Source organism: Eurosta solidaginis, chromosome 1 (genome assembly GCF_040869045.1).
Source record: "Eurosta solidaginis isolate ZX-2024a chromosome 1, ASM4086904v1, whole genome shotgun sequence".
In the NCBI taxonomy this organism is placed as follows: domain Eukaryota; kingdom Metazoa; phylum Arthropoda; class Insecta; order Diptera; family Tephritidae; genus Eurosta; species Eurosta solidaginis.
The window spans coordinates 257,557,414-257,574,482 of NC_090319.1; the positions used below are offsets into that span (position 1 = coordinate 257,557,414).

Consider the following 17,069-nt stretch of genomic DNA (forward strand, 5'->3'; position numbering starts at 1 on the left):
AGACTTAAACTACGAAGGATTCTTTATTTATAGGTCCGTCTCACTCATTAATTCTATACAAGTATTTGCACATGTATTTTGTTGAACATATTGTATGTATTTTATTTCTTAAACTTTTACAATAAATTAAAATGAGTTTATTTATTTTGTAAAAATAGAGTTTGTTCTAGTAATTGACTAAGCGCTGTGTATATTTTGTGGTAGTCTGCGGTTTCTGGAGAATTTGAGGTATGTTCCAGCTGCTTCTTGAATGTATGCAAAATAGATGTGGTTAGCTGGAAAGTAACAATGATTTATCATTTCAATATATATGTATAAATATCTACAAGTAGTAGTTACCTGTACGATTTCTTGATCACATTTATGTGTGACAATGGTTTCCATTAAAACAGCGGTAAACTTGTCAAGAAACGATATCATGTGTGGACGGATTATTTGCAATGGAATTGGCGTAATACAGACCAAATAACACTTGAACATTTCCTGAAAAGGAACAATTTGAAAAGAGGGTAATAAAAAACAAGAACTGTGTAGTTTTTTTGTTTTAGCTGCGCTTGTCATCAATATCTTTTAACGGAAGTGCGAAGAAACTTGTTGTTTCAACAGGGTAAGACCGCAGAGATAATAGCACCCTTATCTTTGATTTGAAAGATAGTTGGTGTCATGTGAGAGAACTTAACCTATTACAGTATCTAGATCTAAACTGATCTAGAGTGGCCCGCATTTCCCTGGGGAGGTTGCTAACCTTAACACGGGGTTCATCTGGCATTGCAGTCCGACGCCTTTCTTCGTACGGCTGAACTCTGAAAATGCGGGATTTTTCATGTGGAGTTCTTGTGCATAGTCATAGTAAAAAAAAAGAAACAGGTTTTACATTTAGTTGCAGCTTTTTGAAATAATTTCTATGAGCTGTCTGTCAAAAAAACTGCAACGAAGTTTTATACCGATTTTATTTTGACTATTTTATTTTTATTAACTATGATTATTTTTAGTTTAGAAAATCATAAAATCACATAGAGTTCAGGATTCTGTGCGTTTGGTATTCGAAACGTAATACTATAAACCACGGACTCTGAACAATTATAATACTTTACTGTCTGTAATTTTGGGCCAGAGTATTATTTGTTCTTATTTTTCCAAGTGGAGCTTTTCGCCCGATAAATGAAGGGAAAAATTTAAATTTTTTCTTGTTCTCCTACGCGTTTCGATGCCTTTATTTCACATCTTCATCAGCGAGTTTGGTTTATTTTGATAAAACATAAAACGAAAAACAAACATTCAAAAGTTATTAACAAACAGCATCAAGGAAACAGTACAGTTTTCAAAGGTTAAATTGCATTTGAAAGAAAAAATTTTATAAACATTACAAATTTCTGTATTAAACACAATATTTAGTTAACATAAACATTTAATAAACAGCATTTAGCACAATTATCATTATTTTGTTTTTTTTTTTTCTTTCTGCTTTTGTTATAATTTAATTTTTTTTAGTTTATATAATTGTAATTTATTTTTTGTTTTAATTTTATTCCAATGTGAGCATGGAAATGTAAATAGAAAGTTATAAATGGTAACAGGGACAATAGGGGTTATTTCCAAAAAAAAAAAAGCGATAACGCCCGCGGGCTTTATTTCCCTTTATAATAAGAAATAAAGCCCGCGCGCGTTATTTCGTTCTGTCAGCGGGCGCTATATCTCTTAGGAAATAAGGCCCGAGGGCGTTATTGCACTACACCCATCATTTTACTCACATAGTCACAGTTAGACAAAATCTCACAGCCATAAAAGAGCGTAAGTATCAAGTGCGCTTTGGATACGAATAAGCGTATATGGGAATCTGGATAACTTTGGCAGCTTTGCAGCATTTTGAAAAGACACATGTCGTTAAGAAAGAGTTCACTAAATAGGTTATATGGGGAAGGATCATGGGTAACATGATTTTCAAAAATTTAGCATATATTCCGTCTAACCCTATAGCATTGAACTTTACCGAAAGTATGGCTTGCCCAACATCGCAGTCATCGACACGAACAAACTCAAGGGGACTTGCATCAATATTAACACGATGACAGGGAGGACTGAGAGAGCGGCTTTGAAGTTGCCAATCCCAATGCCTTTCCAAGTTTCTTTCAAATTTAATAGGGTTTTTCAGTTTGGTCGTTAAAACAAACTTCTGGTAACACTACGGACTCATGCAGTCTATGTGAGGTCCTCATGGACCGGCCAGTTCAACCAAACCCTTTTGTTGAAATCTACTTTAGCCGATCTTATGGCATTGTCGGCAATGAGCTGGGCCGCTTTGAAGAACATATGTATTTCAACAGTTCGGTATCTTTTAAACCACGAGTAAGCCAAGTTACGCAAGTGAACTAAATGCCTTATTCTGCCGTCAAACCATTTATTTTTATTGTGCTTCGCCACCTTAAGTTTTGTTCGAACGTGGTCTTAAAAGAGCTTGTTTATGCTGTCTTGAAGTAAGTTTGATCGTTAACCGATGCCAGCGAGCGAATCATTCTCCACTCGACGGACGCCAATACTCCAGCAAATTCACTTATAATTTATGGTCTTAAAGACACGGTATGTAAACGAGCACAGTGTGCACGACGTTTAAAAATTATAAGTTATGGATAGGAGGTAGTGTTTAGAAAAATTAGATTTGTTGTAGTGTAAACAGCCAACAATTTCAATACCAAATAAGTAAACCAGTTAATATGCTACCCTGTAACAAAAAGAATCTAAATCTTCATCAACACAAAAAGGGCATTTGCTTATTGTTGCTGACAGAGCAATTCACACGATTTAATACTGGTGTGTGTACAACGCACGACCAAACCAAATTTGCATTCCGGCAAATTTGCTGACATTGCATTTCCCACAGAAATCACAGCTCAACAGATGTATAGGTACATATTTTGTGTCGAGTTGTATGTAGGTATGTAAGTATGTATGCTTAAGGTAAATATGTATGTAAGAATATGTTTAGGATAATTTAGTATAAATAAGCTGACAATATTTGAATAAAGAAGCATTCATGCATTCACTCATTGACACTTACACCTCACAAAACACTCTATTCATTTTTCCACATTGTATATGGCGATCCTGCCTATGTTCTGGTGGCTGATTTTTCAGCCTAAGTTCATTTCTGGCAAGAATAATACTGTCTGATTATTCAGCCTAAGCACTACATATATATACACATACTACACAAATCATACAAAAAACCGACAGTACTAAGCGGTGCTCCAAATTACCAAACATTTTTCCGAGTGCACCTGATGCGGCAAGGGAAGTGGAATATAACATTTGCTAGAGGATTGAGAAGAAATTAAAGGATACCCTGAAGAAAAAGGCGGTGCTCCAAATTGCCAACCATTTTTCCGAATTCACCTGAAGCGGCAAGCGAAGTGGAATATAACATTTGCTAGAGGATTGAGAAGAAATTAACGGATACCCTGAAGAAAAAGGCGGTGCTCCAAATTGCCAACCATCTTTGCGATATGTATTATAATAATTAACATTAATATTTATTTCCAACAATAACAATATTCCGGCAACCTAACGGCTGACTATTGACAATTTTTCTTTTCCTACTTATTGAATTATATTCCCAGAAGAGGGCATACAAAATCAAAGTCAATTTGACCACATTTTTGATAAATTAGTTAGATTAAATTTAAATTTGCAAGGAGGTGAAAAGAAAAAACCCGAGAAAATCAAGGAAGGCCCTAAGCCACTAACAATCGAGAAGTATAGAAAGAGAAATAGGATTCAAAAAATTGAGGAACCCAAAGTCCCGAAGCCGGTCAAACTGAAAAGAAAAAGAGGAGGAAAACAGGCCAATGGTAAGAGATCCATAGCAAAGCTATACGAAAAAATAAACTTGAGTACAAGTAGGGAAGAAAAAATTAACTTACAGAAGGAAATAAAGAGGTTAAGGAATATAAACAAAAAGAAGCCTCAAATAATAGTAAAAGAGGATATAAAAAACCAAGACCAGTAATAAAAAAACATTAGGGTGTCGAAAAAAAAATATAAAATAAAATTTTGTAAAACTATTGATTCTAAATTATGGAAAGACCAAGGAAGATTAAAACTTATGTAAAAGGCCCACTTGGGGACTTTAAAAATTAAATTAAAATGGTGGAAACTTATTAATATGCCTAGGGAACCAACAATATGGAATGTAAGAAACCCACAAGCAACAACACCTGAAGAATTATATAGGTTCGAAGTCAAATTTATGGGAATAACAGACTAATATAATGACAACAAATTAATAAAAGAAAAAAAACAAAAAAAAATTGTTTTTTTCATATTTTTTTACGATGGGAGGCGAAGAATCGAAAATAGAAAAACCAACGGCAAACGTTGTAAATTCAGTCCAAGTAGTAGACCATACTGAGGCACTAGATACTATTAAGGTCATGCTTCTAATCATCTGTGTAGTTAGTTGCATTAATTTGTTTCTGAAGCTCTACTCAACCCATAATAAATTCCTAAAAAAGCGATATGCCAGCCGCGCCGATGGTTTAGATCAGGTTTAACAAACTTTTTTATCTACCATCCCCAACGGGCAAATGGGAAGATATCGTTAAACTACTCATAGAAGAAAAAACGATTGCAGACAAATCTTACAAATGTAAGACAAGAGTAAAGGCAGAAACAGCCGTAAAGAATCTCAAAATAATAGTTGAAGCGTTTAACAAAATAGGAAAAACAATACAACAGTTAAATTGTAAACTAGACGGCAATCGAAAAGACCAAGCATATCAAATTTTTACCAGCGTTAGAGACAAATTGATGTCCTAACTGGCAAGATATGATATAGAATTCATAGTACCAACGAGTCCCAAGAAGGAAATAGAAATAGACTTTAGCACATTCCTGCTGCAGTCAGCCTCCGATTTAGAAGAGGCACAGAAGTAGAACAAAAAGAAGAACAAAAACAGGAACAAAAAGAAATTTTAATAGAGACACCAAACTACCAAACAAAAAAGACAAAATGGCACAAACCACAGTAGAATTCTTAAAAACGGCTTCGTCCATTCTGCCTGAGTTTGATGGTAAGCATGAGAACTTACATAGTTTCTTGGACGCACTAGATATCCTAGAACAAATTATGGATACTCACGAGACCATAGCAGTCGCTTCCCAAGGCAGTCGGTTCTATGTACCGGAGCGACTCGGGATTTTTCCCGACCAAGGACTGTCATTTCAGTGTAACCCCATTTAATTTGTTTCGTCCCTCCCACAAATTGTCATCCTCCCAGCAGCTCCTTGCAGCAGGACTGCTCCATATTCTCTTGCTCCGGGAAGGTATCGAATCCAATCCGGGTCCGTCTCCTGACCCCGGTCCTGAGAAATGGTTATGCTGCATCTGCCTGAAAAGAATCTTTTTAGGACGGTCATACTCTGTTCAGTGTGTCTCGTGTAAGGGATGGTTGCATCGGACAGGTTGTTCTGGGCTTGATCCCAAAACCCGACGTCCACGTAACTTTTATAAATCTTTTGTGGCTCCTTGCTGTTCACGCCCAAGGGCGTCCCGTAGTCTACGTCTAAGCGCCCCCCCCCCCCCCCCCCCCATTACCTTCCAGCAGCCCCGCTGCTCAGCAAGCCACAACAAGTACCCGCTGCTGCTCGCGCCTTACGGCGCCAACAACTCAAACAGCTGCTACCACTCATAACTACAATCTTCGTAGTAGAGTCGGAAGCAATGCTGAGCAACAGCCCCTGCCCCCGTCTTCTCCCCCCCTCTTTTCCGGCAGCAATCGTGTAGGTCAGGGAAACAGACTCTTAGTCCCTACCTCCGTTTGCACCGTTTGCCAGCACAGAATATATATGTTTGCGACATCCGCCCAATGCAGCTCCTGCCTCGGGTGGTGCCACTTTCCTAGATGTTCTGGTCTCCGCGACGGCAACCCTTCGACGGGTTTCATCGCGCCATGTTGCCAGGTCGCAAACCCAAATCATCCGGGTACCCCAATGCTTGCCCAAGGACGCCCAGTCCCAGGGCCACAACAGCAATTGCGTCCTGGCCTTCCTCAACCCAGGCGTAGTCACCCGTCACTTACCCCCAGAGTGGCGACGTCTACCCTCATGCACTTCAGAATTCTGCAGTTAAACTGTAATGGACTAACTGGGAAGATTACGGAGATAGTCAATTTCATGAAGCGGCACAACATCCGCATTGCTGCGATTCAAGAGACTAAACTCACAGCACGATCTGCATTGCAGACCTGCTCTGGGTATAATGTCCACAGAAAAGATCGCGAGAGCGGAAATGGAGGCGGCCTCGCGTTTATAATACACCACTCTGTGCAATATCACATATTTGATCCTGGCATCGACCGCAGGGACAACGTCTTAGAACGTCAAGGCCTATCTGTCCGGTCAGGCGATGCAAACCTAGAAATCATCAACATCTACATCCCCACTGCCACCTGTTGCCCCGGTGGATACCGCCCTAATATTAGAGCCTTACTCACTGGAAACAATCGCATTATTTTAGGCGACTTCAATGCCCATCATGATCTATGGCATTCAAATTTGCGGGCGGACAGTAGGGGCGAGATGTTGGCGGATCAAATAGAAGAAACGACGTTCTGCACTATAAACGGAGACGCCCCCACACGTATGGTAGGAAGCTGTCACAGTTCGCCAGATATCTCAATCGTGAGCGCAGAACTCGTAAACTGCGTCAACTGGCAGCCGATGGTATCATTGGCATCCGACCACCTGCCTATACTTGTTTCGCCGACTTCATCGTCACCGAAAAACGCACTTTCATAAACTTTAAAAAAGGAAAGTGGGGAGAATATAAATCCTTTACAACCTCTTTGCTGCCCTCCCTATCCCGACTGATGCCCGCCAAGGGGAGCGTGCCTTCCGCAAGGTCATTGAATCCGCCTCGGCACGTTTCATTCCCGCCGGGAGAATTCCCGAAATCCGGCCCCACTTCCCGGCGGAGGCCGCAAACTTAGCGAGAGAACGTGACCTTATAAGGCAGCTTGATCCAGGCGACCCCCAAATAAGGGATATAAACCAACGCATCAGATTGCTTGTGGATGAACACAAGCGGGCGAAATGGGAGGAGCACCTAAGAGGTTGTAACCTCTCTACCGGTGTGGGTAAACTTTGGTCCACCGTAAAGTCCCTATCGAATCCGACTAAGCACAAAGACAAAGTTTCCATCGCCTTTGGCGACAAAGTGCTGTCGGATGCGAAAAAATGCGCGAGCGCTTTCTGCCGACAATATATAATGCATTCTACGGTCGACAAAGTTAGACGGAGGGCCAACAGACACGCACATAAACACAAATTCAGCGCGTCACCAATCACCATCACCGCTAAAGAGGTTGAGGACGCCATTGGTCGCGCTAAACCATCCAAAGCAGTGGGCCCAGACGGCATAGCCATGCCGATGCTTAAAAGCCTAGGGAAAGAGGGTTTCAAATATTTAGCGCAGGTCTTCAACCTGTCTCTTTCCACCTTTGTCATACCCGAGAAATGGAGAACGGCCAAGGTGGTCCCGCTACTAAAGCCTGGTAAACCAGCTAACATAGGAGAGTCGTATCGTCCGATATCTCTCCTATCGCCAGTAGCAAAGACGCTCGAAGCCATTTTGCTCCCTTATTTCCAAGCAAATTTGCAACTAGCCTCCCATCAGCATGGCTTCAGAAAACTCCATAGCACTACCTCCGCGCTAAATGCCATCAGCACCCAGATAAATTGCGGTTTAAATCAAAACCCCCACCATAGAACAGTACTCGTAGCGCTAGACCTATCAAAAGCTTTTGATACGGTCAACCACGGCTCGTTACTGCAAGACCTGGAAGGGTCTACCCTTCCCCCATGTCTTAAAAGGTGGACCGCAAATTATCTGGGTGGTCGGCAGGCATCGGTGCTATTTAGAAACGAAACATCAAAGCCAAGGAGAATTAAACAAGGGGTGCCACAGGGTGGTGTCCTATCCCCACTTCTGTTTAATTTCTACATATCTAAGCTACCTTCACCACCGGAAGGAGTCATAATCGTTTCCTACGCCGATGACTGCACAGTAATGGCCACAGGCCCAGGCCCACAGATCGATGAGCTATGCAATAAAATAAACGGCTACCTCCCTGATCTCTCCAGTTTTTTCGCCTCGCGAAACCTGGCATTATCACCGACTAAATCTTCCGCGACCTTATTTACAACATGGACGTCCCAAATGTCGACCATTTTGAACATCCACGTCGATGGCTCTACGCTACCGACTGTCCTACACCCCAAAATCTTGGGTGTGACGTTTGATCAGGATCTACATTTTGGTGAGCACGCAGCTGCAATTGTTCCGAGAATTCAGAGCCGTAACAAAATCCTCAAATCCCTTGCTGGCAGTACCTGGGGAAAAGATAAAGAAACGCTCATGACTACATACAAAGCAATTAGCCAGCCGATTACGTGCTACGCGTCACCCATATGGTCGCCAAGCCTAAAAATTACCCACTGGAAGAAGCTACAGGCCTGCCAAAATACTGCTCTCAGAATTGCCACGGGCTGTCTTCTTATGTCCCCAGAACGCCATCTACATAATGAGGCGAGAATACTCCCCATCAGGGAAAGAAACGAGATGCTGACCAAACAGTTTCTGTTGAATACCCAGAAACCTGGGCATCCCAACAGACATCTGATTGACGAGCCAGCACCGCCTAGGGGTTTAAGGAGTCATCTCCGTAAGCATTTTGAGGAAATACGGCATCTGAGAACACAGCCGTATGAAGCGAAAAAACACAAGCAGGTCCTTGGTGAACTCCACAAACAGGCGTCGGACCTTTATGCCGGGAATTGCCCGGTGAACCCAGTACTCAAAGTAAAGTATCCAAAACTTGCGGAAGAGGAACGCATACTCCCCAGGGAAACGCGTGTCACTCTGGCTCAACTTCGTTCTGGATACTGTAACAGGTTAAACTCTTACCTATCCAGAATCAACCCCGACATACAAAATGTATGCCCCGCTTGCAATGTGTCCCCACATGACACCAACCATCTCTTTAATTGTAATGTGGAACCAACGCCTCTAACACCCCTTTCCCTATGGTCCACCCCTGTTGAAACAGCAAGTTTCCTTGGACTCCCGTTAGAGGATATTGATGACAGTTTGTGACCGGTCGCGTCTGTTAGGTGGGGCGAAGCACTGCTACAACAACAACAACAACAACAGACCATAGCAGTCTCCATGATAAAAACTAAGATCAAGGGAACAGCTAGAAACCTTTTGAGCACTGAAAATTCAAAACTAGCAATAAAGCAAAAGTTGAGTTCAGCAATTAAAGGTGAATCTGTAGAAATTTTGACGGAAAAACTCCTAAACGTCCAACAGCGCAGTAAAACAGCTAACCAGTACACTGCCGAAATCGAAAAATTAACAAAATCGTTGGAGGGTGCTTACATATCTGACGGTCTTGCACCTGATGTGGCAACCAAATATGCCACACAATCAGCTGTAAGGGCTATGTGTAAGAACTCGGCTAACGAAAGAGTTAAACTGATAATGAAAGCAGGAACGTTCACATCTATGAACGAGGCTATTTCAAAATTCAAGAATAGCTGTACTGAAGTCACGGGTAACCCAAATACAGTGTTACGACTGACGCGCTCACAAGGTAATTACCGAGGTAAGTTCCGAAGAAGCTACCAAAATAATAATTATCGAGGTAACCAAAACCGAAGATATTATGGTAATACTAACAGATATAATAATAATAATAGTAATAGACAAAATAATAATTTCCAAAGACGGAATTTTGGAGGTCAGTCAAGATCATCTAATCAGAGTAACACGAGCAATCTCCGTAATATAAACCAACAGGAAAACCAGCAAACTCCACTCCAACAGCAAATTCTAACGGTAACAAAGTATGTACATTCAACTTGCAGCTACATATCTTCCAAAGATATGTAAATAAGTCAAATTCAACGTTCCTGATAGATACAGGAGCGGATATCTCAATAATAAAGAAGGGTCAAACTGACAGTAATGTCACGATAAATAACTCACAGATCGCAGATTTAAAAGGTATTGGCCGAGGCATAACAAGCACACTTGGAACAGTAAAAGCAGATCTAGCAGATGATAGTCTTTTAACACGACACAAATTTTACATAGCAGAAAATGATTTCCCAATCCCATGTGATGGAATTTTGGGACTCGACTTCATTAAAAAGTATAATTGCATTTTAGATTATAATAAAAATGGGGCAGCCTAATACTACGACCTTATGATCACCCAGAAGACATATTTATACAAATGGCAAATAAACCAACAATCAATAGCATTACAATACCCGCAAGAGCCGAAGTAATTACACAGGTTCATATCAATAGTTACAATAAGGAATTATTAGTGCCTCATCAAGAATTTACTGATGGCATTTTTGTAGCCAACACGATAGTAAACTCAAATCAAGCTTTTATAAGAATAATAAATACAACAGATAAACATGCAATCATTCAAGATTATGACATCAAAGCAGAATATTTAGAGGACTATGTAATAATTGAAAATACACCTCCCCCTAAAGCTAATAATAAAGAAAAGTTAGAAAGATTGAATAAAAATTTCCCACTATTCGCTAGTAAATCACTCAACACATTATGCTCAGAATTCGTTGATATATTCTCATTAGAAACAGAACCAATCAGGACCAACAATTTTTACAAACAAAATTATAGACTACCTCAAGCACATAAGAATGAAATAAATAAACAAGTAAATAAACTAATTCAAGACGATATGGTTGAACCATCAACCTCAGAGTACAACAGCCCTATTTTATTGGTACCTAAAAAATCCCTTCCGGGCAAAGAAGAAAAAAGGTGGAGACTAGTTGTTGATTTCAGACAAATAAATAAAAAATTAGCAGCTGATGAATTCCTTTTGCCTAGAATAGATGATATTCTGGATCAATTGGGAAGAGCGAAATATTTCTCATGCCTAGATTTAATGTCAGGATTTCACCAAATAGAACTCAGCCCAGAGTCAAGGGATATCACACCCTTTACAGCAGATAACCGTACTTATCGTTTCAAAAGATTGCCTTATGGCCTCAAAGTACCTCCAAACTCATTCCAGAGGATGATGACGTTAGCATTCGCAGGTCTGAAACCATCACAAGCATTTTTATACATGGACGACTTAGTCGTATTAGGATGCTCCGAAAAACATATGATACAAAATTTAAGAAATGTCAACTTGCAGAAAATATAATTTAAAATTACATCCCGATAAATGTTTATTCTTCAGTCAAGAAGTTACTTATCTGGGACATAAATGCACAAAGTACTGGAATTTTACCAGACCCAAATAAATTTAAAATTGTTCAAAATTACCCAACTCCCAAAAATGCCGATGAAGCAAAAAGATTTGTCGCATTTTGTAATTATTATAGAAGATTCATACCAAATTTCGCGGAATACGCCAGGATTCTAACAAGGCTTAGTAAGAAAAATGTAATTTTCAATTGGACAGACGACTGCGAGAAATCTTTTAGCTACTTAAAAAATGCATTAATTAGTCCAAATATCCTACAATATCCCAATTTTGATAGAGAGTTCTTTATTACAACTGACGCAAGTAGCTATGTTTGCGGTGCTGTACTAAGCCAAGAGTATGAAGGAAAACAATTACAAATTGCCTATGCCTCAAGGTCATTTACAAAAGGCGAATAAAATAAAGCCACAATCGAAAAAGAATTGGCGGCCATACATTGGGCTATCATATATTTTAGACCATATGTTTATGGCAGAAAATTCACAGTGAAAACGGATCATCGACCTTTAACATATTTATTCTCAATGAAAAACCCTTCATCTAAAATAACTAGAATCAGGTTAGATTTGGAGGAGTATGGCTTTGGGGTGGAGTACATAGCCGGAAAAGAAAATTACGTGGCAGACGCTCTGTCACGAATAGATATCAATGATTTGAAAGAAATGTCAGTACAGGCATGTAAAATAATGAAAGTCACGACAAGATCGCAAACTAAAAAGAATTCCAGTAATAACAGTAATAGAAAGGAAGAGATGAAAAGTCACAAAGAGAAGCCTATAGTATACGAAACGCTTAATAATGTGAAGTAAAAATACTAGTCCAGCTCGTTTTCGATCCTCCGAAATTATATTTCAAAAAAGGAAAGAAAATTTGTAGTGAAATAAATATAGAAAATCAAATTGTTGAGGCGAAGATTGACTTAGGCCAATTCTTTACCAGGCTTATGGAAAAGCCGGCAATTTGGGAATTAAGAAAATACAGTTGTCCTTAAGAAAATATCGATAGTAAAAATAATTACACTTTAATCCCGTCTAGAATAGGAAATAATGATAAGCAAAAATTTCCCAGTAGCATAGCAAATAGCAATATCATAAATAATAAGAAAATAATAATACACAAAAATAGACTTAAATTAATAGAATAAGTAAATTTTCAACCTACAAACATAAAATACAAAATATAGAATTAATTTATACTTAACTAAAAAAAATAGAATGCTCATGCATTCTCCAAATGCATAAGCATTCTGAAAAAAAGGGAGCTGTAGTGTAAACAGCCAACAATTTCAATGCCAAATAAGTAAACCAGTTAATATGCTACCCTGTAACAAAGAGTCTAAATTTTCATCAACACAAAAGGGGCATTTGCTAATTGTTGCTGACAGAGCAATTCACACGATTTAGTACAGGTGTGTGTACAACGCACGACCAAACCAAATTTGCATTCCGGCAAATTTGCTGACATTGCATTTCCCACAGAAGTCACAGCTCAACACAGATGTGTGTGTAGGTACATATTTTGTGTCGAGTTGTATGTAGGTATGTAAGTATGTATGCTTAAGGTAAATATGTATGTAAGTACGTATGTAAGAATATGTTTAGAATAATTTAGTATAAATAAGCTGACAATATTTGAATAAAGAAGCATTCATGCATTAACTCATTGACACTTACACCTCACAAAACACTCTATTAATTTTTCCACATTGTATAGCGTACTGCTGGTCGTAAAGACTTTTTGGGAGTCGTTTATAAAGAAAACGCCTACCAGCAAAGAGATTGTGTTTGTAGTGTATTGGTAAGGAATCGTTATCGGGGAAAAGTCTCAGAGATTCCATACTTAGTTTCAGACTAGACTCGAGCACGTTGCTGTTGAAATGATGAATGATGAATGATGTTTTCGTATTTAAGAAGTAACGGTTGCAGAAAATCAGTGAAGCCATCAAAGTTAACTTGGCGATTAGGTCTATATGCACAGCCGACAAGGAGCTTATCACCATTCGCTGGAAAAACATCAACAAATACAAATTCGGCACAATCACCCTATAATTTACAGGACAGACTGCTCTTAACATATATAGCAACACCACAACCATCACCACTTCTATCAGCTCTGAAAAGCAGATAACCGTTTAGTTTGACTAGATCATCGTCATGGCTTGAAGAAAACCAGGTCTCGGAAATGAATATTATAATATCTGAGGACTCGAAAAGCTATTGAGATACACCTATACAGGCTTTGCGCGTTGAGGTGGTTGATATTTATACACTTGGCAAGTCTGCTCAGTATGCGCAGCAACGTACGTTAAGAGTCTTTGGAATTCGAAGAATTGTTATAGATTATGTAATAGTTAGCGAAAGTTTTAGGTGTGAGCTTCGCACTGCTGGTGGTTAATGGCAATTTAATTTTCTTATATATGAAGGCGAAGCAAGAGAAACGGGAAGTAAGGAAATACATTTATATTCTACGTAAGAAGACCGATTTACTTGCAGTTTCGGAGCTCGTCCAGTGCAGTATTTGAGGATCTCACCTAGCCGTGGCGAATCCTGTTTCTTCAACAGTCGAGGCTCTGGCGACCCCAAGTTTCTCATGGATCTAGGGCGTTGAGGGGGGGGGGGGGGCGCTATGGCCTAGAAGGTTTCTTGTGGTCGTATCGGAAAAGGACCATCAACGTCGATAACAGTCCCCAAGGTCTACGGAGAGTGTCCTTATCGCCAAAACAACAACACGATCCCGAGCTTTAATCTCGAAAAGAAATACTCTATTCTGGGGTTCGAATTCTGAAGTTCCTTGAGTGACTCCTTTATGTGGACTATGCCCCTGATACTCAAGACCGCGGTTACTTTCTTTTTTAAGGTGGTTCGCAGCCTTAAATATCTCGTAATTTCATTTCGTCAGCGATGCATTTATATAAATCAGAGAATCGGAATTTATACCCACATGTACTAGACGCAGTCCTCTTTTACCTTTATTGCCATTGTCCAGACGTTTGAAATGTTAATGCAATTTGTATATGTTAAATGTAAGCGAAGTGTTGAAACTGTATTGTTGCTTGAAGCCCTCTTGATGCTGTTTATTAACAACTTTTGAATGGTTGCTTTATGTTTTATTAAAATAAACCAGACTCACTGAATATGTAAAAAAAACACCGAAACGCGTAGAACAAGAAAAACTTAAGTTTTTGTTTTTCATGGCGGCGGCCTTGGTGTGGTAGTACCGTGCTCCGCCTACCGCACCGAAGATCCTGGGTTCAATTCCTGGGCAAAGCAACATCAAAATTTTGAAATAAGTTTTTTCCACTAGGAAAACGGTTTTCTTATCGGAGGTTATTTCTTCGGAGGTTATCGCGCCTTGCATTTTTGTCTTTTATTTATCGGCTGAAAAGAACAATTTAATATATTACATTTGGCTGTCCCTAATCCGGATTTTTTTTTAAGTGAATTCGTAAAAATAATACAAAAGAAATTATAATTGGAATAAACACCGTTGTCTTTATCGCTCAAAGAAGAAGAAAGGTGTTCTAACAACTACTTTTTGGTTTGACACAATACTAACCGTTAAAAATTGCATCGATATCGCCTTGTCGTGCATTAGCTTATAGGAATTATCTATAAACATATTTAAAATATTTTTCGCCCAACGATAAATGATATACGAATTATTTGTAGCGCAGGTAATTCTACACCGCTTTAATTCCATTGGATTGTTTAAATTTGCATTACAATGAACTTCGATCTCTTGTTTATTTATTGCAAAATAGCTTGCACATTTTCTAATATATTGCATATTGCAAAGAGATATAAGATCGTTCGGTGCCATTGTTACAGTTTTTAGCGCTTTCTCCATTAGATCATCCAAACGGCTCCACTACATAGAGTAATATATGAAGGAAAGGAAAAGATAATAAATAATTACGGATTTGTAATAATTTATGTAGTTACATTAAAGCTATCCAATTCCTTAAAATAGTCCAAGCATTTGTATAAGCATTCCCAAATATCTGTTGCAGCCTCTTCAGAGTCCACGAAATCAACATCTTTGAATGCTGAATCGTATATAACGCTGTGTATATTTTGCTGTTGCACAGATAAGAAATCCTAAAAGATATAAATATGTACGCTATTGATTTAATTTCATTGAACCAGGGCTGGACAGCTTTCGCAACAAGGCCGCTTTCGTGAAACATATACGAGCCGTTTATTCTCAAGTACCACGGTGGCATCACTTCCACGCACATGCCGAAAGCTTTCTACAGAAATTGCCCAACCATGTTTTACGCTTACACTAGAGTTCAAAATCAAATTGAAAAGTAATATCCCAATTCGTTTGCAAAAAGGCTCATGACTATCACGCACTGTTAGGCTAACTGATAGACAAAAATTAATCCACTGCTTCGGTAATGCTTTCTTGGAAAATTGCTCCTAGCAAATACAAAATATTTATTTATAACCAGTTAATATAGGTTCAATTTTTGGCTTACATGTAGAAATTGTAGGAAACCATGCAATGCCCCTATTTGTTTTTTCCATGCAGTTTTCCCAATTTTTTCTTGGTACAACGATAAGACCAGGAATTTTATTGCAATTTTATCTACAGGCATTTGTTCTTTCAGTATTCTTTTTACATTTCTCTGCAGGCTTTCATTGGCTGTTCGATAAACGGTATTGGGAGCAGATATCTCACATAGTAAAACTAAAAGATTGGCCAAAATCTACTCAAGAAGAGAAGATTATTCATTTTTATGAAAAAACATGTGGTTAATCTACAACTTACCTCATTGCCTTCTTGATCTTTGCACTCGAAAATGGAATTCTTATTTTGTTGCAGCAGATCGAAAAGCAATGGTAGCTGCATTTCCAACGCTTTTCTATAACCATCAAAATTTTCTCTTTCTGGAGTAACCTCATCTACATCTTCTTTTAACTGCGAAACGAAACAAGCGTTTATTAGTTCGTTGATTTGTTGTAAATGTCCATTCGAATGCGTCATTTTCCGAGCTTTTAGTTTTGTGCAAATGTTGTTTTCACTTAAGTTTACATATGTTTTATTATAGGTAAATATATTGGGCTTTGTTTACAAACAAGTTTTGTTTACCAATAATGCATATATGCAATAATGGATTAAATTTGATTCATTGTTTACTATATAGTTTGGCAGCTTAAAGCTGGAGACATTGGTGCTTTATCGGTAACCGTATCGGTAACCTTTTAACAGCTGATTCGACCAACCTTATGAGAATCAATGCAATCGATTATTGGTGCCGCTAAGGTCGTAACCGTATCGTAGCCAACCAATTGGTTTTTGGTTTACCGTCGTAACGATAAAGCCGGAGTCATTGGTGCCGTATGTCGTATCGCTGTAGTCGTATCCCTAACGTAATCAGCTGTTTATCGTTACGACGGTAAACCAAAACCCAATTGGTTGGCTACGATACGGTTACGACCTTAGCGGCACAAATAATCGATTGCATTGATTCTCATAAGCTTGGTCGAATCAGCTGTTAAAAGGTTACCGATACGGTTACCGATAAAGCACCAATGTCTCCAGCTTAAACAGGTGATTACGTTAGGGATACGGATACTGCGATACGACATACGGCACCAATGACTCCGGCTTAATTCGAGGTTATGTTGCGAATAGAGTGGAAGGCACTAGTAGGCCGTGAAAATAGGCACACGAATGGAGTGGAAAAAAGAACAGTAGGAAGACCAGAGTTGCATTGGATCAATCATTGCATCAATATTAAAGATAAAT

The 17,069-nt window shown here is 39.0% G+C and overlaps 2 protein-coding genes across 3 annotated transcripts in view; one reads left to right on the forward strand and one right to left on the reverse strand.

Moving 5' to 3' along the window:
- The window catches only part of LOC137237158 (dachshund homolog dac-1-like), an 88,007-nt gene extending 87,861 nt beyond the window's left edge, over window positions 1-146 (forward strand). The window contains exon 3 of the mRNA XM_067760474.1: window positions 3-146. Within this exon, the coding sequence (XP_067616575.1) occupies window positions 3-8 (6 nt within the window). The 3' untranslated portion in view covers window positions 9-146. The remainder of the gene's footprint in view (window positions 1-2) is intronic.
- On the reverse strand, window positions 47-16,500 carry LOC137237157 (uncharacterized). Of its 2 annotated transcripts, XM_067760472.1 has the most exons (7): window positions 16,089-16,500; window positions 15,796-16,026; window positions 15,599-15,736; window positions 15,257-15,412; window positions 14,871-15,182; window positions 340-483; window positions 47-275 (listed from the first exon to the last, which is right to left on the reverse strand). In XM_067760472.1, the coding sequence occupies exons 1-7, from the start codon at window positions 16,302-16,304 to the stop codon at window positions 138-140; spliced, it is 1,335 nt and encodes a 444-aa protein (XP_067616573.1). In that variant the 5' UTR covers window positions 16,305-16,500; the 3' UTR covers window positions 47-137. The 2 variants fall into 2 exon arrangements, with proteins under 2 accessions (XP_067616573.1, XP_067616574.1); XM_067760473.1 differs by lacking the exons at window positions 47-275; window positions 340-483 and adding an exon at window positions 14,434-14,692.
- Between the last annotated feature and the right edge of the window lie 569 nt (window positions 16,501-17,069).